Source organism: Fonsecaea multimorphosa (assembly GCF_000836435.1).
Source record: "Fonsecaea multimorphosa CBS 102226 unplaced genomic scaffold supercont1.14, whole genome shotgun sequence".
NCBI lineage: Eukaryota > Fungi > Ascomycota > Eurotiomycetes > Chaetothyriales > Herpotrichiellaceae > Fonsecaea > Fonsecaea multimorphosa.
This window is the reverse complement of record NW_015971648.1, coordinates 248,083-271,485: the sequence shown is the minus strand read 5'-3', so window position 1 is coordinate 271,485 and position 23,403 is coordinate 248,083. Positions and strand designations below refer to the sequence as shown.

The 23,403-nt window shown below is 52.0% G+C and overlaps 13 protein-coding genes across 13 annotated transcripts; 6 read left to right on the top strand and 7 right to left on the bottom strand.

The window, feature by feature from the left end:
* Positions 1-283: 283 nt before the first annotated feature.
* Positions 284-944, bottom strand: Z520_07132 (1,2-dihydroxy-3-keto-5-methylthiopentene dioxygenase; the record flags this gene model as incomplete). The annotated part of the gene is made up of 3 exons (XM_016777631.1): positions 284-412; positions 481-852; positions 915-944. The coding sequence occupies 3 exons, from the start codon at positions 942-944 to the stop codon at positions 284-286; spliced, it is 531 nt and encodes a 176-aa protein (XP_016631141.1).
* A 1,175-nt stretch (positions 945-2,119) lies between these two features.
* Z520_07131 (uncharacterized protein) lies at positions 2,120-3,559 on the top strand (the record flags this gene model as incomplete). Its single annotated transcript, XM_016777630.1, has 1 exon — positions 2,120-3,559. The coding sequence occupies one exon, from the start codon at positions 2,120-2,122 to the stop codon at positions 3,557-3,559; it is 1,440 nt and encodes a 479-aa protein (XP_016631140.1).
* Positions 3,560-4,394: 835 nt separating this feature from the next.
* On the bottom strand, positions 4,395-6,581 carry Z520_07130 (uncharacterized protein; the record flags this gene model as incomplete). The annotated part of the gene is made up of 2 exons (XM_016777629.1): positions 4,395-6,380; positions 6,447-6,581. The coding sequence occupies 2 exons, from the start codon at positions 6,579-6,581 to the stop codon at positions 4,395-4,397; spliced, it is 2,121 nt and encodes a 706-aa protein (XP_016631139.1).
* Positions 6,582-7,022: 441 nt separating this feature from the next.
* Positions 7,023-9,062, top strand: Z520_07129 (uncharacterized protein; the record flags this gene model as incomplete). The annotated part of the gene is made up of 1 exon (XM_016777628.1): positions 7,023-9,062. The coding sequence occupies one exon, from the start codon at positions 7,023-7,025 to the stop codon at positions 9,060-9,062; it is 2,040 nt and encodes a 679-aa protein (XP_016631138.1).
* Positions 9,063-9,544: 482 nt separating this feature from the next.
* Positions 9,545-10,042, bottom strand: Z520_07128 (uncharacterized protein; the record flags this gene model as incomplete). The annotated part of the gene is made up of 1 exon (XM_016777627.1): positions 9,545-10,042. One exon carries the CDS (start codon positions 10,040-10,042, stop codon positions 9,545-9,547), a length of 498 nt encoding a protein of 165 aa, XP_016631137.1.
* Positions 10,043-10,118: 76 nt separating this feature from the next.
* Z520_07127 (uncharacterized protein) lies at positions 10,119-11,081 on the bottom strand (the record flags this gene model as incomplete). The annotated part of the gene is made up of 1 exon (XM_016777626.1): positions 10,119-11,081. One exon carries the CDS (start codon positions 11,079-11,081, stop codon positions 10,119-10,121), a length of 963 nt encoding a protein of 320 aa, XP_016631136.1.
* Positions 11,082-11,369: 288 nt separating this feature from the next.
* On the top strand, positions 11,370-13,783 carry Z520_07126 (uncharacterized protein; the record flags this gene model as incomplete). Its single annotated transcript, XM_016777625.1, has 2 exons — positions 11,370-12,377; positions 12,437-13,783. 2 exons carry the CDS (start codon positions 11,370-11,372, stop codon positions 13,781-13,783), a joined length of 2,355 nt encoding a protein of 784 aa, XP_016631135.1.
* A 52-nt stretch (positions 13,784-13,835) lies between these two features.
* Positions 13,836-14,500, bottom strand: Z520_07125 (uncharacterized protein; the record flags this gene model as incomplete). Its single annotated transcript, XM_016777624.1, has 3 exons — positions 13,836-13,904; positions 13,961-14,215; positions 14,279-14,500. The coding sequence occupies 3 exons, from the start codon at positions 14,498-14,500 to the stop codon at positions 13,836-13,838; spliced, it is 546 nt and encodes a 181-aa protein (XP_016631134.1).
* A 739-nt stretch (positions 14,501-15,239) lies between these two features.
* On the top strand, positions 15,240-16,923 carry Z520_07124 (uncharacterized protein; the record flags this gene model as incomplete). The annotated part of the gene is made up of 3 exons (XM_016777623.1): positions 15,240-16,060; positions 16,236-16,821; positions 16,870-16,923. The coding sequence occupies 3 exons, from the start codon at positions 15,240-15,242 to the stop codon at positions 16,921-16,923; spliced, it is 1,461 nt and encodes a 486-aa protein (XP_016631133.1).
* A 242-nt stretch (positions 16,924-17,165) lies between these two features.
* On the bottom strand, positions 17,166-18,221 carry Z520_07123 (tRNA N6-adenosine threonylcarbamoyltransferase; the record flags this gene model as incomplete). Its single annotated transcript, XM_016777622.1, has 1 exon — positions 17,166-18,221. One exon carries the CDS (start codon positions 18,219-18,221, stop codon positions 17,166-17,168), a length of 1,056 nt encoding a protein of 351 aa, XP_016631132.1.
* Positions 18,222-18,908: 687 nt separating this feature from the next.
* Positions 18,909-20,482, top strand: Z520_07122 (uncharacterized protein; the record flags this gene model as incomplete). Its single annotated transcript, XM_016777621.1, has 3 exons — positions 18,909-19,050; positions 19,105-19,688; positions 19,751-20,482. 3 exons carry the CDS (start codon positions 18,909-18,911, stop codon positions 20,480-20,482), a joined length of 1,458 nt encoding a protein of 485 aa, XP_016631131.1.
* A 164-nt stretch (positions 20,483-20,646) lies between these two features.
* Positions 20,647-20,826, top strand: Z520_07121 (uncharacterized protein; the record flags this gene model as incomplete). Its single annotated transcript, XM_016777620.1, has 1 exon — positions 20,647-20,826. The coding sequence occupies one exon, from the start codon at positions 20,647-20,649 to the stop codon at positions 20,824-20,826; it is 180 nt and encodes a 59-aa protein (XP_016631130.1).
* Positions 20,827-20,879: 53 nt separating this feature from the next.
* On the bottom strand, positions 20,880-22,745 carry Z520_07120 (uncharacterized protein; the record flags this gene model as incomplete). Its single annotated transcript, XM_016777619.1, has 3 exons — positions 20,880-21,632; positions 21,687-22,481; positions 22,596-22,745. The coding sequence occupies 3 exons, from the start codon at positions 22,743-22,745 to the stop codon at positions 20,880-20,882; spliced, it is 1,698 nt and encodes a 565-aa protein (XP_016631129.1).
* Between the last annotated feature and the right edge of the window lie 658 nt (positions 22,746-23,403).

The window sequence follows — 23,403 nt, the reverse complement described above, 5'->3', positions numbered from 1 at the left end:
TGGCACTATCCAATACAACATTATATGACAAAACGTCTGCTACACTACGAACTTGTTGGGGGCTCCTCATATTCGGAAGAGGGCTTTGGCGACCAAGCAAAAGCAGAAACATGCGCAGGGCCAGATTGGTCCTGAGTTCTCGCTTGAAAAAATATGCTTTCAATGGAGAAGTCGGTTTTATCATTTATACAGCTCATGCTACGTTGTTGCAAGTGGTCTGGTGGTGATGGAATGATTTCCCTCAGGCTAGACGATACACCATACCACTGCCCTATTCATTTCATCATGCCACAGAGATACCGTCTCTGGTATGGAGGTAGTTCTTGCGATGCTCATTGAGGTCGGTGCCCGCACCACGGTTTATTGGTGTCCACTTGGGCTCGTCTTGGAACAACCGCATAGCTTTGATGTACTGTGGTTCCAGTCAGTGCCTCGCCCACCTCGATCACAGTCTTGCATAGGATGAAGCCTTTCACTCACATTGTCCTCGTCAGTGGTGAACCGGTGATAAATACCGGCAGGTAGAATGATCAGATCGTCCTTTTCAAGCCGAATTCGGACCCAGTTGTCGTCCTTTGATCGAACATCAAAATAGCCTGCGCCGTCCCGGATATAGCGAATCTCCTCATCTTCATGCAAATGCTCGTCGAAGAACATCTTCACTTTGTCTTCATAAACGGCGCCCATGGCCTGTGGAGAGACGGTGATCTCATCGCGGTTCTTATAGTTTCTTTCTTTGGCAATGGTGTCGACCGAGGACAGTTCAGGGCAGTGGTGGTACAGGACGCCGATTTGGGCCAGGTACGAGGCATCAACTGCGCGGCCCGAGTCGTGCGCGAGGCGCTGGTCGCCCTAAGAACAGCCGTTAGCAGCGAAAGGAGGACGAATCTGCGCGAGAAATGTTGTGTAGATACCTCTTGGTTATCGAACCAGTATGCCTTCATGGTGAATGTGGGGAAGAGCTTTCAATAGGTAGAAGTGTTCGAGGTTGCGCTGTAAACAAACGGTCTGGCTATGTCGAGAGGGGTAGCGATGAATCAACAAGCCAACACTGGGGAGGTATGTCGGGGGTTTAAATGTCCTGCAAAGACAAAACCAATGACTCGGATGGCAATTGCACGTTGAGAGAAATCTTTTTGCCTTTGGTCAGATGAAATCAAATTGGAGAAGGCGAGCCTCTTGCGCAATAATATTAATGGGCGACTTTGGCCGTTGGTGGGGATGCATGGGATGCAAAGCTACCTCTACTCGCCTGGCAAAAGTGATCGCCGTCACCTCCATCAGTTAAACCCGGCTTCATACCACTTCTGACTACAACCCATCAGATATTTGTATCGTATCCACCATTCACGGCTGACGACTGAAGTCAAATATCACCTCAGAGGAGATACCAGCCATACCTCCACAACTGAGCGATCCCTCCAAAAGATATTGGCATTGAGCCTGTATCCCGACCTCTGTCCCAAGATCAACCCTCTACATATCGATCCCCAGAGGAACTGCATCCGTACTATAGCGGTAGCTAGGAGCAAGCCGTTGGCGTTCCTTCTGCAGAAGACTGGGTCTTGTCATTCTGACCAAAGAAAATGCCACTCGAATCCTTCTGATGCGCGGCTGCAAGTACTTGAAGGCAACAGGTAAGCACTTTCCAGCCCCCAGGTCCACATTGTCCACATTTTTCTCCCGCTTTGTTCCTATCAGACTTCGACGACCTTCTTTGTTTTCCTTAAACCAGAGCTGATCCGTCTGGCCACTGCCATCGCCATCCCATTAAGGGATATGCTTACATACTGCTTCAGTACAGACTCAGCACCTTTGGAATTCCCGAGACTGGACCCTTGCCTCCATCTCCAACGTGCTCAGAACGGTATCGCCGCCGGAGTTGGGCTGTGAAGGCAAACCTTGTCAAGCGGCGAGTAATTGAACAGCCGGCAACGTGTTTTCCATATGTTTTGCTCGAATGGATTTGGCGGTCGGATGCGGTGACTTGTCTGCACTGGGTATTGGTCCGTTTTGAAGCCTTCCCTTGTATTCTGCATGGGACCGCCTTAGGTTGTGGGCACAAATCTTCACGGAGATACATCGCGGCGCAAGATCAATTCTTTGACGCCCAGCAAGGATGGATGATCTCAAACGCACCAACTCCAACGACACTTACTCGGCGTCACCCAGCGCTGCCCACCGCTCTCCTCGAGCTACAACGACCAGCATTGGCAAACTCTCCCTACCATACACAACCGATCCACCCTCTCCAGCCAATCCGCCGCAACAGAAAGTATGGCTTGTCTTCGGCGCAACAGGACACATGGGGCGCTCTGTGACAAAAGCTGCCCTGGCCCACAACGATATCGTTGCTGCTGTTGGCCAATCCTTCCAAGATGACATGGCGAGCATGAAGAAATGGCATGATATCCCCGACCGGTATCTGGGCCTATTATGTGATGTCCGTGTACGCTCTAGCGTTTCCTCGGTCATGGAACAGACGATGAAAAAATTCGGCAGAGTGGACATCATCGCCAACTGTTCGGGATATGGCGTGATTGGTGCCTGTGAAGACCAGGATGAACATGAAATTCGAAACCAGTTCGAAACCAATTTCATGGGCACGCTGAACATAATCCAACTGTCTCTACCCTATTTTCGAAGACGCCAGGACGGGAGATATCTGATATTCAGCTCGACGAGTGGCGCGCTCGGAGTCCCGGGCCTGGGACCATACTGTGCGACAAAGTATGCTGTAGAAGGTCTAATTGAAAGCATGCTATACGAAGTCGACTCGTTCAACATCAAACTCACCCTCGTTGAGCCGGGCCACATGCGCCGTGACGACAACGACATCTTCCCTCCTCCACAACCAAATCAACCTAGCACGACCACGACGACCACAACGACAACCAACGGGCGAGTCCCACAGCAACAACAGCAGCCACCATCACAACAACAACAAGAACAAAATCAAAAGCAGAATAAACTGGCCCTCTTCGGCCATTTCAAAGTGGCCCGCCCCTCCTCGCCGTACGCCACGAAAGACGCCCCGGCCGCCCACGCCCAGAGGACTCTCCAATGGATGGGCACAAACCAACCAGTCTCGGTGGTCAAAGCCGCCGAACTGGTTTGGCAGCTGGGCCACTGCCGGTACCCACCCCTGAGACTCTTGCTGGGGAGTTTCGCCGTGGAGAGCATTCGCGACCGCTTAAAAAGTATCATCGAAGAGATCGAGGACTGGAAGCATCTGAGTTTCCCGCCGCTGGAGGGGTTCGAGGAGAAGGAGGACGGGGATGAGAAGGAGGAAGCGGAAGGGGAAGGAGACGGAGACGGAGAAGGGGATGACGGAGACGGCGATGGTGATGGCGACGGTGACGAACAAGATGAACAGGGGGAAGGAAATGAAGAACACATCGAAAGGCATGGCGAGGACTATCCCTCTGGAGCGGGTAGAAAGGCTTTCGATCCGGATGACCACCTGCGGGATAAAGAGGCACAGGATGGGGGAGAAGGAGGAGAAGGAGGAGGACAGGTACATATAAAGCTGGAGAGTAACATGGACGTGGACGACTGAAAAGAGGCGACACCAGGTTAAAACGAAGAGGACAACTGACGCGAAAAGGACACCAGGCCGTAGACGGGAAGACGAGGATGAGACCAAGACCAAAGGCGACACAACTGGTTTTTCCTCTGGACTGTCTGGAATCTCTCAGGTTTCAAAGGGGGTTTCCTTCCATTCGACACTACCTGACAGCTTCAGGTCAGCTCACAGCCTTCCGCCATCCAGACACTAGCTATCTTGCTATGGCCACTTCGCTATTCACCCACCCTCTCAGCTATTTTCTCGAGACGTCCATGCCTCAACCAGCGCCGTGTTACGGGTACCAGCGCACCGATAGCTCTCGAGCCCTCATCATGGCTGAAAGCGATCGAAGCATACGACGACCTGCAGGAGTGGATCGATCACTGATTCTGACTGGATAGATACAGGCCCTTTCTTCGAATCATCTTGCCCACCGCCTGAGTATTCCTCCGACGAGCATTGTGCGGTGAGTCTGCAATCAACGGATGAGCAGCCACCAAAGTTGCCCGGCTCCACCACAGACTTTCCAACAGGTCATTCCGAGCGTGGCTTTTAGCCCATTCGCTAATGAGTTGCACACCCGATGTCGGCCAATTGTCTGAAAGATTCGCATGCCGTGAGGCGCAATATTCGTACACTTACAGGATAGGCATGCTTGGGCTTCTCCGGATAGCCCACAAAATCTAGTCTCGATCTTTGTTGGTTGAGGTGGAAGTCGGAGTTCTCAAGCACCAAGTCGTATGCGATGGACTTGGCCTTGGAGTTGAATATCGATATGATACAAAGTCTCTGGACAGAAAAACTCTTCACTCTCAGCAATCGACGATCAAAGTGTAATGCGCATATGATCGTTCGCGCCAAACGCTTTCCCGCAATTCGGGCACTTCCTCGCCCTCAATGTCAGTCTCTCGGCCACACAGTCGTTGCAGAACGTATGCCCGCACGTCTTGATCACGGTGTTTTTCAAATTCCGCTTGCAGATATTGCAGTATGCAAACTGTCTCAATATCTCGTACTGCTCGGACTGTCCTGACTTGGATTTCCATGTCTCGAGGTTTCTGCGCGTATCTTTGAGTGAGGATCTAAGGTCTTCAACTTCAACTTCAGCCGCACGGCAAGCGCTAGTTGCGGCGGCAAGTTTGGCGTCTTTGGCAGTGGCCTGGGTCCTCAGCTCTGTTATTTGGGTGTTTAATCTTGAGATTTCGAGACTTTGCGTGATGTTCTGTTGTTGGACGGTCCGATGTTCATTGGTCTTGTGTGCGAGGGCATCCTTCAATTCGGACAATTGCTTGTCCGCCGTCGCCATCAAAGCTCGCGTGGCTGCTTCAGCTTCTTTCAACGCCGCGATTGCCTCTGCGGACTTGGCGATCTGCAGCCGCAGCGTTCTGATCTCGCCGGCCTGGGTTTCCTTGCTTTTCATGGCGGCAAAGAATTTTTGATCGGCTTTGGTCTTGTCCATCGACAGCTTCAGCACTTTCTCTTCCATGGCAGCAAATTCGGAAACTTTTTGACTCGCGATCTTTGAGGTCTTTTGGAACGCTGTAGACATGGACGCGAGTTCACCATTGAGGAGATTATACTTCCTGTCAAGTTCATGGTATCTGGCCCGCAGATCTTCCAGATTCAAAGCGTCCAACTCTGCGTCGTCCACCACCATCTCGGCAGCTTGAGTCGTTAGCCGCTCATTTTCTGATTCGAGTGCCCGGATACGGTCCTCTTGCGCCGAAGCCAGCTCCGTTATCTTTTTCACAGCCTCCTGGTTTTGGTCCAGAGAAGCTTGCTTAACAGCCTGATCTGCAAGTAATTCATCTCTGCTGTGTCGGATCCTTGCGAGATTGGTCTCTGATGCCGCTAAAAGAGATTCCTTCTCTGCTATTGCCACTCGCTGCTCATTTTCCAACTGAAGTTGGTATGTCGTCCTTTCCGATCGTAATTTCGAGGCTTCTTCCTTGAGTTCGGTATTGGTGGCATCCAGATTATTGAATTTTTTGATGGTATCCTCGAGTTGCGATTTCAATTGCTTGAATAACTCGGTTTTGGCATAGTCATCATCCGTCAAAGTTGCCGATTTTGTTTGCAGCTCCGTTAACTGTGCAGTCAACTTTGCATTCTCCTCCTCTAGCCTGTCCAACTGCTCTTTCTGCTTTTCTGACGCTGCCACAGTCTTGTTCAATTCTTTTTCTAGTTCGGCTAGTTCTTCAGAATTGTCAGTTGTTCCGTTGAGCGTGCTTTCTTCTCTCTTGACCGGACCACCTTCCTCCGCTGCGGGTTTGGTTGCGCCTAGTAAAGCCTGTTTCTCTAGTTTGGCGACCGTCACACTCTTTGCCCTGTCAATTTTCCGTTCGGCCGTCATATACCTGAGAGAGGCATTTTCTAGTTGGTGATCCAGATCATCCTTTTCCGACTGCAGCCGTTGTAATTCGACCAGGTGACATTTTTCCGCCGCCAACAATTTTGCGACGTGCGACTGCAATTCAGCTACGTCCGGCGATGACGGCTTTGTAGGACCGAATAATCTTGATATCACATCTTGTATCTGCCTTGAGCGGCTGCGGAGATGTTCTTCGAATTGTTCTTGGTCTGAAAAAAGGAGCGAAGAGGGCAGAGACACAGGGTCCATGTCTACATCGTCATCCGCTTTGGCGATGACTTTGACCTCATCGACAACTTGTTGGAACCATGCATCAATGATCCGGAGATGATCGTCATGATATCGAGCCTTCTTCCGCATCTCTTTCAATTGAGCCTCCAAGCTATTTTTCTCTCTCTTATATTCCTGCATCTGCCGCCATATCGCATCTTTCTGGAATCTCTGTGCACAGAAAACCGCATTAGCTTGGTTTCAGAGAGACAAGGGGAATATCAACGCTAGGCTTACCTCCAGATCATCCTTCCAAGGCATGTCATCATCCTTGTGAGATTTCGATGCGCCATTTGCAGAAGTGGCTTGCTTCTTCAGTGGCGGAGCGGATTCTACGGAATCGTAAGGAGAAGGTCTTTTACGCTCTTCCATCTTGACTAGGCTCTGTTGAGAGAGGGAAAGGGGGAGAGATTCGATGGCCGTCATCAGTCCTGCTCCACGAAGGGCTTCTGCTTTTCGGGAGTGAGTACCCTTGGAGGAGGCCCACGTTGGCAGCAAAACGAATGACGCCGCGGAAGAGGGTCGCCGATAAAGTGGTGAATTGTTGACGGACAGATTGCGCAGAGGCGAGAACAAAAAGAAGAATCAAGATGTCGAGTCGCTGCAGACGCTGGCAAACGAATCCGGTTAGCGGCCCTGAGATCTTGGCATGTTTGCCGATCAACTTGAAACCTGCACTGCGGTGTGACCTGCGCTCGTGGTGGAAAGTGACGTTGGAAGGGTCAACGGCTTGGAGCAAGCAGAGACAAAGCTATGTGAGCGTGAGTGATATTCATATCCATCTGGTAGGGAGCGGAGAGCATTGCGCCCATTATGTCGACCTTCAGTTCAGTCGTGCGAAAGCCAGGGCAGAAGATAGTCCCCAAGGGTCCCAGAAAGAATGTCCAAAGAAATGCTCTCCGACATGCTGCACCGCCATCCCTGACGCCGGAGAGCCAGACTGTGAGTCCTGCTGTTGAACTTGTTGACGAACCAGTTCAAGGTCAAGAACGGGAGCCGCAGCTAGAAGCGGAGACAACTCAGGTGTCCAGCGAAATACCTTCCGTTGCCAGTTCAATAGATACAGCAGGAGTGCCCTTCAATACACCGCCTCAGAGCGAAGAAGCAGTGATCGAAAGAGTCCCTTCAACCTCCGTTGAAGTTATTGTTCCGATTCAAACAAGTCACGAAATCGAAATCATCCATTCCACCAGCGTAAGCCAGATTCGTCCCCAACAAAGTGTCATTCCCTCGATTTCAGTTTCGATCCCTTCGTCTGTTCGCCAGAAACGAAGAGCTACCCATGAGCCAACCTCTCCAGCATCAGAAGACCTTGCTCAAGAAAGAGAAAGCCCGGATACTTCTAGAAAGCGGCAGAAGACTACTCACACAGTCGAGGATCTGAGAGACTCAGAATCACATACCCCTCCCCCCCTCGATTCCACGCCACCAGTAGTGAGGACCAGCCCGCGAGCTAGGCGGAGCGAGTCACGTACATCGGACGCGTTACTACAAGATGCGACAACCCAAGCAGCCGCAGTATCAGAACTTGCAAACTCTATTGAGAACAGAGCAAGATCGCACCAGCCGCGCTCAGCGCGTCGATCGGTATCGCAGGCAGCAGAGACAGAAGAGAATGCGGTTGAAGATGCTCCGCAACCCAGAACGAATCGTTCAAAGAAAAAGTCACAATCGAAAAGGATACAAGAGCTGGCCCAACAAGTCGTGGAAGATGCCGTTCGTGGAAGCACAGACGAAACAAGCCGTCGTCGTTCTCGCCTTGCTACTCCGGACAATGCTGAAGAACTAGAAATAGACCCGCAGGAGGTCTCGATGGCAGACCTCGTCAAGGATAACAAAATAGGCAAGAAATCAGACACGGAGAAGCGAATGCAGGAGAACTGGCCGGAGATCAAAAAGCGACGCAAGGAGGAGGTTGAGAAGCGACGCGAAGCTGCTCTGGGGGGAAAGAACGCCTCGACTAACGAGGAAGAACACGAGGGAGCACAGGAAGCGGCTGTTCCCAAGCAGATCATTGTCAACGGACAAATTGTGGTGGCAGCCGAGTCTCGAGAGGTCGCATTCGGCGCAGGCGTTGAAGAAGCGGTGATCCACGACGCAAATGTTGCACTCGAGGATGACCGGATTTACAAGTACGTTACACAGGGTACATTGGGGAAGAATGCAGGTCGAGTGCGCCCGAGCCGTTGGGATGAAGATCAAACCAACCTCTTCTTCAAAGGTCTACGCATGTTCGGCACAGATTTCAGCATGGTTGCGAATCTCTTCCCAGAAGGCGTTGACCGGCGCATGATTAAGAAGAAATACTTGATCGAGCTAGAGACGGATCCGGAGAGAGTCGAGACGTGTGTTGCCGCCAAAGAAACTGTGAGCATTGAGGAATACCAGGCGATGACAAACCAGGAGTTTGAGGACCCGGAAAAGGTAATGAAGGAGCTGGAGGAACAAGAGCGAAGACTGAGGGAAGAGGATGAGAAAAGAAAAGCAGACCAGGGATTTGTTGATCATAATGTGGGAGCGGACGTGCCGTTGCCATCTACGGAGAGGGATGAGGCAGGTATCGACGAAATTTCGATGGCAGGCCAAGGAGAGCAGGCCTCTGCGGATGCACACTTGGCTACGCCAGAAGCCACAAGACGGGTAACTCAGGCACCAAGCATGGATCGAATCGAGCGGATCTCAGCTTTGGCGGAGAGGGTCGTCCAGGCCACTGTGAATCCCAAGAAGAAACCGCGGCGTCAAACAAAGGAGTCAGCTGGGGCTGGTCGTGGTGGCAGACAGCCTAAAAAGGGACGGAGAGCGGTTGAAGGTGTTGAGGAGAGAATTGGACCTATTGACGAGGTTGATCAGTGATTCCTAGCATGGCAATTCGCCATCTCTGTTATTGCAGTTGGGGACGGTGATTTTGAGTTTCTTCAGCTTATTGATACCCTTTTTGCAAGGCCTCTCCGTTGGTGCGAAGACAGTGGGAGGATTAGATGCGATTTGTTCTGGCAGACACAATGTCATTTTATTCCCAAGATGGACGCTCTTTGGTTGCTTGCTTTTTGTAAGGCGCCGCTGCCCTGTCCATGAGCCCTCTCTGTTCGTGGTGGTGACGACTTGGTGCGGCCTTGGGACCGTCGCCTCTTGCATGGGCCTGGTTCACTCATCATGCCTAGTTGGTATCGCACCTTTCTGCAAGAAAAGATTCCCGTTCGACGTCTCCAAAAACCACTATTCCAATCCAGCTGGCCATCCTGGTTGACGATGAGAGATCTTATCGTCTTATCCAACATACTGCTCTTCCTGACTGCAGGTCCAACTCTGCGTTCAACGATGATTCGGTTAGGTGCTCAGTACCAGGCCCATCTCCATACACAGTAATCCACGCACTGCGGCGGCGTGACATTCGTGGTCCGTCTCACAAGTTCGCAGCGGCATCTCGAGGGCTGCTCGTCGATTCTGTTGCTGATATCACGGGTGGTCGTGGTGATTGTCGGCTGGGGAACGGTGAGGAGGGTGTTTGGTCGCTGGTACCCTCTTACCGCGAAGGTTGGCGCAGCGAAGAACAGCAGGAGTAGAGCCGCTATGAGGGCAATGTTCGTCGCAGCCTTGTTCGGCATCATTTTCCCGTCCCAAGTCGCTTCGTTTCGATTGTGTCGGAGTCCTAGAGACTGCGATGGATTGTTTGTTGGAGCGTAGCACGAGTTGTTTGACCCTGTTGCAAAGGTAACGCCGTCCTTGGTCGATGGCTGACGAGAAACTGGTTCAGTCAAACTGTCACTCATAAAGGGGCCATCCACTTCACTGGCAAACACGACAGACGCGTCGCTATCGCTGCCGGACCGCATGGAGACAGAGGGCTTTTCAAGCCGACAAAGAACTTGTGTCCTGAAAATCCTTGTCCCATCGTAATCAATCCATCATTCACGAATTGAAAATCCTACTATAAAGCAACTCGTGTCTTCCCACCCACAGATCCATGCTTGGAACTACCTGTCCTGCGTCCTCCGGTCTCATCAACCAGACTTTCTCCAGACAGCCTCTCAATAGCTCTTGCAATTCTTTGGATGCGAGTGCGTTCTGCGCCATGTAAGGCCCCATCACGGATGCGCGAACACCCGCACTAATGACGGCTTTGGAGTGGTTGAGGAGGAACAGGTAGCCTGACTCTTCCAGGTTGAGGCCTAGAGAGAGACAGACGACGCCCCAAAGAGGAGCAAGGTGTCCGTTGGCTGTGGGAATTTGGTGAGAGTCATTGTTGGAAAGGCTGGCAGAAGATAGCGCTGAGAGCTTTAAGTCCCGAGAAAAGACTTGAAGCGCGGCAGCAGCTTCACCTCCTTCCCCTTCGGCTTCATGCTGCAGTTTCGCAGCGGGAGCGAAAGCTTTCTCCCAGACACTCAACAGGGCACAGCCTTGAGCGACGCTGGCTCTCCTCGCGACCGTGCAGGGCGTGCTCGCGTCGAGATCATTATCGAGATCCATGAGTGCCAGTGGATCACGAAAGGCAGCAAGAACGTACGGGACGTTTGTGTACGCTACCGACTGGATGGAAAGCTTGAGGAACTTGTGGAAAAGGGACAGGTTTGTCTGCCCGGGCGTGAGGGAAACTTGCTTGTGGTGGGCTAGGAAAGACTCGAGACCGCTTGAGTAGGCGAATGATCCGAGGGGAAGGGCTGAGTCGGAGAGGAGCATGAGGTTGTGCATTGAGTGGCCTATTGGAAGGGTGAGAGGCAGAGAAAAGACCATGCTTCCTCCATTCTCACGAGGATCTGGAGTTGATGTCGAGCCGGACCTTTCTATGTTTCGAAGGAGGCCTTTGGTCGTTTGCAGCTGGACCTCGAGCTCGAGGACTCGGGCGCGAAGGGCGTCCGCATCCTCCACTTTCATAGTATCATGAAAATGACTCGTCTCCTCCTTGACATTTGTCCTTTCGGCGACAGAGGCTGGATTTATATATATATATAATCGGGCTCGGACAGACGTCGAGACGTGTGCATAGTTTGATGTGTGGGGAAGAGCAGGGATTTGACGGTGGTGACGTTCCACATGCAGAAAGTTCCGACCAATTTCTCCAACCAACTGCGCTTCATATAACGAACAAAGCTCTGCCGACTGCTTCTGCATGTATTCAAAAGCCATCAGAAAGGGTCCTTGACTCTCCCTTTGTTAACCATCATGTCCGGCAGGCATATACTTGATGCTCTAGCCCTACTTAGCGTATCACGAAATATCGCAGCTAAACACTTCGATATTCGACTTGCCCAAGCTCGAGTCTATGGTCAATCTTCCTCTGTCGTCAAGGCCATAAGGACCCAAGGCCTCCCAATCCTAGCTACATCTGTCTCGCGGTTCGCTTCCTCTTCCCAACCCCTTTCAAAATCGTCGAAAGAGGGTATCGAGCAAGACCACTTCTACAAAAGAACCGCCGAGGGATCTCAATCCCAGGACTCCTCTAGTGACGCCTTAGACATTGAGCAAGCCCAAGCGAAGAGGGTGCCACTTCCAGATGGGACAATACCGTCAAATGACAGTCCAATTGGGGGAGAGGAGGGAGATGGCATAACTTTCAACCAAGTACCTACGGGGGAGACACCTCAGCATCCAATCGATTCTAGAGCTACTCAAGACCTCAGTTTCCGATCATCGACGAAGCCAAACCTCCCCGGCGCTAGGTCATTCGGAGCCCTGTCTCCAGACGAGGCCAGAAAGGCTCAAAGACAATCCGAAGACCAGATCCCTGCGAGATCCGCCGAACCTCCGTCAACTGAAGAGAATGCCCAGGAATTTGGGGTGGAACAAGAGCAGGACGTCTTCTATCAGCCACCAGGGAGCGTCAAGCCCGTTCTGTCTGCATTACCTCGTGTCCGTGTCCCTAAGACGGAAAACGACGTGCAAGAGGGCGATTCGCACATCGAACCAGGTCTTAACGCGGATGTCTACTACTCTGGCTCCAAGCGTGAGGCAGACGCGGAGGACGAGCCTTCCGAGGAACAGCTATCCCAGCTATTTCGCAACCCAAGGAATGTAAGGACTTACGGGCAAAAGGCAAGATACGCCCCTGGCGGAGTTACAGCGAGACGCTTTCATGACATGAGCGTCATGCGTCAGAAAGTCTCCGATACGGATGCGGAAAGTATCAAGCAACTTGGTGCTGAGATTGCCAAAGACGTTCAGAAAATCAATGTGATTGAGCCCCGTCTATCATTGATTGATCCTGACTGATCAACTGACAGATCACCTAGACGCAACAACCGCAGACAGCACGACCGTATCAGATGCGTGAATCAAAGGTGCCATCATCTAGAATGGGCCGGATATTCGAATTTGGAGGGCTTGCAGCGTCAATGGCTTTTGGAGCTGTCAGCGAGAGTATCAGTCGCTCAGAAGGTTCCAATGGCTCGTTGATGTTGAGTGCCGCAAATATGGAACGTCTTGTCGCCAAATTGTCCAAAATGCGGGGTGCGGCCCTCAAGTTAGGTCAAATGATGAGCTTCCAAGATTCCAAATTGCTTCCAAAGCCCATTCATGATGTGCTGCAACGTGTTCAAGACAGTGCGGATTACATGCCAGCGTCGCAGAGAGACGCAGTCATTGCTGCGGATCTGGGTCCCAGTTGGCGTGACCATTTATTCCAGCAGTTCGACGAGAAGCCCATGGCCGCCGCCTCTATCGGCCAGGTTCACGGGGCAATATTGAAAGATGGCAGGAGAGTTGCGGTCAAGGTGCAATATCCCGGTGTGGCCGAGTCGATTTCTTCTGATCTCAACAATCTGTCTCTGCTACTCACTGCCTCCCGTCTGCTGCCCAAAGGGCTGTACCTGGAAAAAACTATTGCCAATGCCCGTACCGAGTTGGCATGGGAATGCGACTACGTTCGCGAGGCTGAATGCGCAAAAAGGTTCCAGAAGCTCTTGGCAGATGAACAGGCCACCTTCACAGTTCCTGAGATCATTGACGAAGCATCAGGCAAACGGGTCCTGACCATGGGGAGAATGGAAGGTATTCCAGTCACAAAGGTCCAAAATTTCACACAAGAGCAGAAGGACTGGATTGGGGCACAGATCCTACGACTTTGTCTGCGTGAAATCACCGAGTTCAGGTACATGCAAACGGATCCCAATTGGACCAACTTCCTCTACAACTCAGAAACGAACAAGCTGGAGTTACTCGACTTTGGGGCGTCCAGAGAATTTCCGGAAAAGTTCATTAAACTCTACATCAAAACCCTCATCGCCGCCTCGCGAAAAGACCGGGATGCTTGCAGAGATTTTTCCATCCAGCTAGGCTATCTTACTGGATATGAATCCAAGGCCATGTTGAACGCCCATATCGATTCGGTTATGACACTGGCCGAACCCTTTATGGATTTCAGTCCGGACATCTATGACTTCAAAGACCAAACCATCACTGACCGAGTTCGGGCCCTTATTCCCGTCATGCTGAGAGAAAGACTGGCACCTCCACCAGAAGAGACCTACAGCCTGCATCGGAAGCTGAGCGGAGCGTTCCTTCTATGTGCTCGACTAGGCAGCCGGGTTCGATGCAAGGAGTTATTCGAGCAGGCGCTCAACAAAGCTGGGATGCAATAAACCCTCCGAGGTCTAGACGGTCTAGAACACCGAGTCGTCCTCGTCCTCTTCGCTATGTTCCAGGATCGTCTCCTGCAAAAGGCCCGGCCGGCTTGGTGCCGTATTGCTTGGGCTCACGGGGCTGAGCGGACCAGCAGGCGCCGCACCTGATAAGGACATTTTCCTTGCTTCCCGAACCACTTCCTGTAACAAGGGTTGCGAAGCAATCAACCTGGCCTCGGCGGCTAGTCTCTGTTGTTCGTCCAGTTGCTTTCTTTTCTTTGCTTCTCTTGCCTTTCTGTACGATACGGCATCGTGGCCTCTGGCTGGGATCGGCTGCGGAGCGCTGCGATCGAGGCGGAATACAACCACAAAGATGCGCATGGTGAAATGCAAGGCAAGCGCGAAGAGGAGGCCCAGCAGAACCGCGCTACCGAGAAAGTACCAGACAGGCTGTATGATAGTTAGTACCTGGTTTGTTTGGGGTTTCAAGACGCTTGCTTGAGCAAGACAGACCTCGAAAGCGGCGAAGATGCGCCATGGGATCAGCGAAAAGTGTGCCACGACACGTCCCATGTATATAAACGGCGCTGACAGAGACGCCAGAATGTACCATATTGCTCTTAATAGGAGGAAGACAGGATACAGCGCGTAGGAGAGGATCAAGAGAGTGTACGAGAGGACGACTCCTGCGACTGAAAGCCATGCCGGCCAACTCGAGTCGCTGGTTGCGTTCATTTCCGGACCAGTCGATGAATCATATTGAAGACTCGGCAGCTGGCAAATCTACGTCGAGAGATGGTCAGAACCGTGACCAGAAGCAGGTGTTGTGCAACAATCGAGATAGTCCGCAGCAGCTGATGAAATGTTTTGTTTACATCAGTGAGATGTTAGAGTTGAGCCTCAAATAATCGCCTGCGCAGTCAGGAAGACGCTCCCTGTACCGCGTGCTACTGCGTAGTGACGCCTTGCTCCCCCGCAAATGTCCCTGAAATTAGTTGGGGCCACCCAGGGTGCCTGGGCTTTAACTAAGTGACGCCCCTCGCGTCCTTCTAGCGGGCACCCACTCACTCATCACTCCCTCCTCCGGGCCGAAATCTGCCTCGACTAGCGCAGCCTTCACTTCACCCACTACTTTACACCTGCGCTGTCGGCTTGATTCGAGCCCCTCCTTTGTCTTCGTTCAAAGTTCTCTCAACCTCGAAGCCCAACGTCACCAGAGCCCGGACGCATTTCCCACACATCCATCAATTTGCTGACACTCCTTCCCCAGCCGGCTCTGGTCTGTCTCCTGTTCTTGGAATTTGGCACACAACACCGAATGCTCATACACCTGGAGCCAACAAAATTCCGCTCCGACTTCCTATCTCCCTGACTTGGCCTTCCCTGACCGGCCGACCCTCTTCCACCCATTTCCGCAAGGTGTCGCACGACACTTTGAAATTTCCTGTAATTACAACCGACTCCATCGTTCACCATGGGCCAGCAACAATCAGCCGAGGATAAGAAGAGCTCGGGCTCCAGATCTGGCACACCACAAGCTGAAAGGGAACGCAAGATCAACCGAAGGGTTTCCATCCAAGCCCTTTCACAGGGCCGAGGCACCCCTGTAGACGCTTCTGCTACGAAAGACACCGCTGTTGCTCAAACCACTTCCCAACATCTCGAGAAGCCGGCATTACAGCAGTACCTTCAGGCCTCGTCCTCTGACCCTCATGGCAGAGCCACCAAGGTTGAGAGGTCCACCTCGAGGACATCTCGAGAGAAGAGGAATGAGTTGGAACACAGACAGAAATATCAGTCCTCAAGCCAGCCACCCCTTGCTGTCCCACAGGCTTCGGGCCCCATGGATGTACCCATGTCACGAAGCAAACAAGAGACTATCGAGGAACGCTTTGAGGAGAAGCAGGAGGATTTCCCAGACGCTCATCCGTACGAAGACCGGCGTTATGCACCCGTGGCTCAACTTCGACCGCCTCGTCTCCCTCTTCCGATCGCTGATGTGCCGGTCCCGGAATCACCAACCCTGATGCCAGTTGACAAGGGCAATGCCGACGTCCCAATATTCGAGACTGATGATCCTCTGTCGACTGGAGAACCTCCGATGAGAAGAAGGAGTTCCATGTTGAGCACGACCACGCAATCCGAGGACGAGCTTGGCGAAGAATTGCAGCCGTACGCCGTTCACCCTACGACTGAAACTGTTCCGACTGTCATCGAGTGGAATCAAGGTGGGCACAAGGTATACGTGACGGGAACCTTTGCAAATTGGGAAAAGAAATACAGACTGCATCCGAGGTAGGTCGTGCCGTCGTGATTGTTTCGTGTTGTTGTCTTGTATTATTCTGATTTTGACCGATACGCCGTTTCCCGACTCGGTCATTCCTTCCCCGTTATCAAGAAATCACTACTTACCTGTGATGGGTTCTATGGATTCAATGTTATATTTCCGATGCTAACACTGGCTCTTTAGGAAGAACGCGCCTGGCATGTTCACCACTATCAATCTGCCTTCAGGAACGCATCATCTTAAGTTCGTGGTGGACGGAGAAATGGTCACCAGCCCTGAGCTGCCCACCGCAGTCGACTTTAACAATTTCTTAGTCAACTACATTGAGATTGCTACGGAAGATATCACCAAGCCCAGAAGAGAAAGCACCCAGCCCGGAGCTAAGGCTACCGCACTACTACCAGAGGAACAACGCGAACAAGCCGAATCCGGAGAGCAGACTCCTGAAGATTCCGACATGGAAGAACCACATCTTGAGGAAATCCCAATGGGTGATTGGAGGCAAGTCGTTCCACCGTATCTGAACGATGTCGACTTGCCTGAAGACGACCCGAAATACAAAGCTGCGGGTAATATCATCCAAGAACTTGGCAATCCGCCAGCCCTGCCGCTCTTCTTGAGCAGGTCTATTCTGAATGGTATTTTGCCGGTCAAGGACGATAACAGCGTCTTGACTCTGCCAAACCATACCGTCCTCAACCATCTCATGACTAGTAGTGTGAAGAATGGTGTCCTGGCGACGAGTGTGACGACCCGCTACAAGAAAAAGGTACGTATTGAGTGGGCCGAGTTCTCGCAAGGTGCTAACAATCTATAGTACGTGACTACGATCTCCTTTAAGCCTGTTCCAAGGGCACAAACTGCTGAATGAGGAACCGGCCTGGATGTTCTTCCTATTATGACTTGGCGGACACGGGTTGGCGTTGATGAAACTGCCGGGTGTTGACGAACTCATGACCACTAATTGGGAGGATGTTTCGGGGTGGCCTCTCAAGGAGCTCGTGCGATAGAGAGCAGATGTCTCACGGCCTTTCTCCACTCAGAAGACATATCAGATTCATTTCATCATATAGAATCGTTTGGGTCCATTCAAAGTCGATGAGAGAAAAAGACTCAATCATCCCTCCATGCAACATACACATCATCAGTCCGAAATCTTTGCGTGCAGGTGCTTTCTTCTAGGGTCGTCGTAAACCCGGTCTGATACGCGAGTAATCCCGCATGTGCAATCATGATGCCATTATCGATACAAAATCTCTCGTCCGTCGCATACACGTTGCCGCCTCTACTCGTCGCCATCGTGCCCATCATCTCTTGAAGACGCTCATTGCATCCCACGCCTCCGACGATGAGGACCTGGTTCGAGCCGACATGGGCCATGGCGCGCTCGGTGATTTCGACGAGCATGGCGAAGACGGTCTCTTGGAGCGAGAAGCAGAGATCTTCTGGTGTCACTGTATTTCCTGTCATCGAATCTTTCAGGGTGCCGTTCTTGACCTGGCCGGCGAGTTCGTCGACACGAGCCAAGATGCCCGAGAATGAACAATCCATCCCTTTGACGGCGTAGGGCAAATCCACCAACACGCTACCGGATTTGGCGAGTTGTTCGATGTTATACCCCGGGGCCGGGTCATTGGGGATATTCAACGTGCGTGCAAACCGGTCCAGGCAGTTTCCCACGGCGATGTCGAGCGTTTCGCCGAAGATGCGGTATCTGTTGGATGTATAGGCTATCACCTGCGTGTTTCCGCCAGATACATAGAGGACGACCGGGTTGGTGGCCCCCGTGATCGATCGACCCATTTCGATGTGTCCGATACAGTGGTTCACGCCTATCAGGGGTTTCTTCCAGAGAAGGGATAATGTGCGCGCGGCTAGAGCGACGGATTGCAAGGGTGCACCCATCCCGGGACCCTTGGTGTAGCATATGCAGTCAATGTCTGAGGGCGTGAGGTTCGTCTCGCGCAGGGCTGCGGAGACGAGAGATACGACGTGACTGCGGTGGTGCAAGGCCGTGTCCTTGGGCAGGAAGCCCGCGCCGGGAGGAGCGTGATATGTGTGTCGGATGTTGGATAGGATTTGGACAGGGTGGCGTTGGTCTTTGGGGGAGTGCAGGATTATGCCCACGCCGAGTTTGTTGGCGGAACCCTCGAGACCGAGTGCGATCATGGTGGTGTTTTGTGGACGAGGGGGTATTGAATCTCGCTTTGAAGAAGAAGGGATTGGATGTGCCCTCTTATGGCCTCCCTGGCCGTATTTCTTCTAGACTCGCGGTTGCCAGTGCTGTGGCCGAAGCCTCTGCTAGCAGGTGGACTGGCAGGCAGACAACCCTTTGCTGTCCTGGAGCCTTGATAGCCTACAGTTGACTGTTGATCAACGTATGATCTTGTGCCTGGCGCAAAGGAAGTCCGCCTCAAACGAATTCTGTATGTTGGTGGAGCACTTGTTGGTGGCGTCGACGTAGAGCAGCAGGTATGTCAACCACAATATTCGGTCAGACTAAGTTTCCCGAGCAATTCGATCGGTATGAATTTTATTGGAACAGATTCGACACAGAGCTGCGGGTAAGTTCAGGCCCGGTGGTTTGGTATTCGAGAAAAAAATAGTCTCGAGGCTCTGAATCACAGGGATTGAGGCAAAGGGGTGGAGTCGATTTATGGCGCCGGCTGAGGCTGACAGACCCATCAGCCAATCGGAGATTCGTAAATTTCTCCGGTCTTGGCTGCCAACTGCCAGTGGTCTCGGTCATTCTTCATCCCACTATGCTTCTCTCTTTCCACACAACAACTACTCATTCCTCTGTTCTGTTAAACTTCTTTTTTCTTCGTTCCTCGCTCATTCGCCTTTTCCACAGAGATGGGAGACACAGATGGACGCTCGGATTTTGACCAAGCCACTGCTCGTTTCGTTGAATGGTTCACGGCCGCCGATGGGACTCGGTTGAGTTCCAAGATCCGGCTCAAGGATCTGAGAAGCGAGAATGCGGGAAGAGGAGCTGGTTCGCTGTGTCCATTACTCCTCCATAATCCAGGCCACTGATTCCTCCCTACAGTCGCTGTTGGGGACATCGAGGAGGATGAGGAGTTGTTCGCAATTCCTCGATCCCTCGTGCTCACAGCCACAACGTCAGACATTCCACCTGCTGTGCTCGAACCTCTCACTGAAACCGGACAATGGCAGCCGTTGATTGTCACTATCATTTATGAGCGTCTGCGATACGAAAAATCACCATGGCATCCTTATTTTCAAGTCCTCCCTACGAAGTTCGACAGTCTGATGTTCTGGAATCCTGCAGAGCTCAAGACATTGCAAGCTAGTGCCGTGGTTGACAAGATCAGTAGGACCCAAGCTGAAGAGTCCTGGAAAGAGAAAATGATACCAATTATGCTCTCACATCCTGAGCTGTTTCCCGTGGCTGGTCAAGGTGAATCAGACCGCACAGTGGAATTGATTAAGCTTGCCCACGTAGCGGGCAGCTCGATTATGGCCTATGCTTTCGACATTGACAAAGATGATGACAAGAACGATGCGGACAATGACTCGGAAGACGAGTTCGAAGACGACGATGAAGACGAGCCGCTTAAGGGTATGGTGCCCTTCGCTGACATGCTGAATGCCGATGCTGACAGAAACAACGTACGTCGTCCTCTTCTACCCATGTGCCTCATGGAAAGCTGACTCGCCGGTTTTACATACAGGCACGACTCTTTCAAGAAAGCGACTACCTCATCATGAGGTCTACCAAGCAGATCAAGGCCGGCGAGCAAATCTTCAACGACTATGGCCCACTCCCTCGTTCGGATCTCCTCCGCATGTATGGCTACATCACTGATAACTATGCTCAGTACGATGTTGTCGAGATATCGCACGATCTTCTTCTAGAGGTGGCAGGCAAGAATCATGGTGCTAGAGACGCTGCTTGGTTGAAACGAGCCGAACAACTTGAGGAGATCGGTGTTATCGACGATGGCTATGCCATACCCAGACCTGCACCAGCCGTGGAAGAGCTTGGACAGGCCATACCGGGACAGCTGCACATGCTTTTGCGTGCTCTGTGTATGGACGGCACGAAGACACCCAAAGATGCCGTCACCATCAACGAAGCTGCACTACTACAGTCTGTCCTCACAAAAAGACTGTCAGAATATGGTACATCCCTAGAGGCCGACCGGGCTATTCTAGAGGCAGTGGCTCATTCTGAATCACCCCAGTCACTCATTCCCTCCGATTGTAATAAGAATCGATTTGTCATGGCGCTGCAAGTGAGGATTGGAGAAAAGGAGATAATACACCGGTTGATCAGACTGTGTCAGGTCCACATTGAACAAAAGAACCAAGAGATCACAGCAAGATCTACCAAACGGCAAATTCACGATGACACGGACAACAAACCAAAGAAAGCGCCGCGGAAACGCAATGCACGCAATTGAAAACGAAGGTAGCAATCGAAGCCCTCTGGCCAAATCGACTGCGGCTCTCTCTTGCGACATGACACCGGAATTGATCAACTTTGGCAACGGACTGTCAGTTTTCAACACGAGCTTCATGCGATGTTTTCATCGTTTTCATTGACGAAGGCGCTGGCCTCGATACTATGTACAGTTCTATCATCCTCCAAACAGTCCACCGAGTCGACTCCATGGCTAGGAAGCTCATGAGCTCCTCCGAACTTGATCCTTCATCTTACAATGCCACACAAGAGGGCAAGTCTGTTGTCACTGGAACGCTGACAAGAGCCCGGGATCATCCGGACTTTGAGGAGAGAGTCTTGTGAATTGTGCTCTCTGAGACAGTGGAAAAGATGTTATCCAAAATAATCAAAACATTTCAAGAAGGTGCAGGTGTCGGTTGTGCATGCGGCCCTGCTGGAGAAGAGTAACTGGGGCCTGCGGCGTCGGACTGTGATCTCCTCGCTGCTATCAGCTGTGCATCTGTCGGTCGGCTGCCGCCGATGAGATACGCCCGCTGGGACATGCGAGCAAAAGTTAAGTCGGGTAAAGTGGGATCAGCATCAGAGAAATCTTCGTCGTCCGAGTCAAATTTGAACCGATCATCTTTGGACCAGTCATCTGCCGAGTCTCGTCGCATCCGAGGCAGCCTTCGATCAATTATGATACGCCCTCCACGCCCTATTCTCCGTCTGAATGAAGGCATATGTCCGACGGATTCTTCGTCTGCTGGACTCGCATATCGGAAAGGTGTCGATGGTCGGGATACATCCTTCATCACCACGTCTGTTCCATTCGGCGGTTCCTGCGACTCTTCATCCGAGATACTAGCTGGCGGTGTTGGCAAGTATTCAGTCGCGGCCATTGCTTCGCGGAAATGTTCGCCGGGCGAAGGATAATCATCCTCAAGATCAGGGCTAAGTGGTGCCATGGTCTTGTCGACGAAACCTTCATTCCATCTGATGTGTTTCTCAACATTGGTTTGGATCTCCTTTTGGATTTCACGTTCCCGAGCAGCGGTAACTTCTTCCAAGGTACGCAGTTCGGGACCTGGACCAGGAGCCATGGGCATTCTGAGTTGCTGAGCGAGAGCGGCTTGGTTGGGCGTCATTCCTGGTGGTATTTTCTGCTTCTGCACAAAGAGGTGAGTCCGAGTCCACTCTTCTGGAACGGGGTTGCTTTTTACCTTTTGATTGATGAGGAGATCATCGTCACCCTTCATGCCCAATTTCCTCTTTGTGTCGCGCAGCGCTTGCCGCTGCTCGAAGACCAGTCGATCAACCTCGATGGCTTCCTTGCGGAGCTGCTCTCTTCTCTTGACCATCAAGAGCATGTTTCTCGCAGTCTCTAGCTCCATGCGCAGTTTTCGCAGCTTCTCGGCACTCTGCGCATCACGATTCCTGGTCTTTCGAATTTGCCGCAATTCACGTCGTCTAAAACAAACATACGGATCGCTGTCGTCGGACTCCTGTCCGGTCTCGAATTTGAGGCGAGGAGCCAGTGGACGATTTCCAGTTGCCGTCCGCCGCGATTTCCAATGTTCGTATATGAACCTGGAGAGGTTGCGGACGAAATGAGGGATGGTGTCATCGATTTGCTCCTCGAGTTCTTCTAAAGGTAAGACGGGGGGACTATCGACGGCAGCAAAAGGCTGCTTGGCCTGCGCGGTTTCTTCAAAAAAGTTCATGACCACTTCAAATTGGTCTTCAGTGCACGGCTCCTGTCCAGCAGGCAATCTGCCGTTGATCAACTTCAAGGCAAGTTCATCGTCTTCATCCATGCAATACGCAACTCCTGCACAGTCTTCGACCGTGGCGGAGAAGCGGATATAGGTGGCGGGTTGTTGAAACCCTCTGGGGTAGAGGACATCATACTGGACATCACTGGCAATGGTAGGTGGGGTGGGAATGTAGGCATCTTTGATTTTGGCGTCAGCCTTTGCAGCTTCGGACGCTTTGATGGCCTGTTGGAGATGGTATTCCTGCAAAACAGTGAGTGTTGTGCCAAGAGGTGGTGATGACTAAGCAAGCACGAAGAGGACACAGCGACACAAGACTGGGTGAAGAAGAGGTGACGGGGAATAAGGAACACATACTGATTCTTCGGCTTTCTCAACACCGGTTTCTATTGCAGCACGTTGGGTGTCGTAGTCAGAAATAGGATCAACTTGATCCTCGCGGAAAATCTGCACATTTTGCTTGGAGTTGAGTTTCTTTGGACGGGTGGCGCGGCCGCGGGTGGACATGAGGAATTTTCAAGGCGGTGACTCCTCATGGAGGGAGCGAGGAGTGAAACCACACCTAGCACACGGCACCACAACAACGTGCAAGACCACCGTGGAAAAGTAGCAAAACGGGGTCCAAAATTCCTCAAATCCGCATCACTAGTAGTCTGATGCACTCTGACTATGAATCCGTTTTCAAAATGATGAAAAGGATAAAATTAGGACGACGATGGCGGGTGATTTTTGATGGCAGGCGGGTGCTGGAGTTGTGGTGGTGCAGTTGCAGGTGAAGCGTGGAAAAAGAGGGTGAAAACTCCAAGGGCAGAGTGACGGGGGATCAGCTCTGCACTGCGCTGCCACCACCTGCGGGACACGACACACCAGTTGGGAAGGGAGAAAGGGGGGGCGAGCTTGCGGGAAGTTGTTCAGGTGGTGGTAGCCTAGAAGCTAGTAACTTTAGGCATTCATCGGGGCCCTTCAGGGCCAGTACCATGACAGCACCACCAACACTGGGCAAATTGTTTGGGGTGGTGTCCCCCGTCCGACGGCCGCAAGGCATCTGCAATGTCCAACCAGCCTTTCAACCTTTGGCTAGAAGCGTCACCCTTTAGTGCCCAACTCCCTTTTTCCACTACCTCGTTACTCGCCTAAGAAAAGTAGATCGACGGCGGGTGATGGT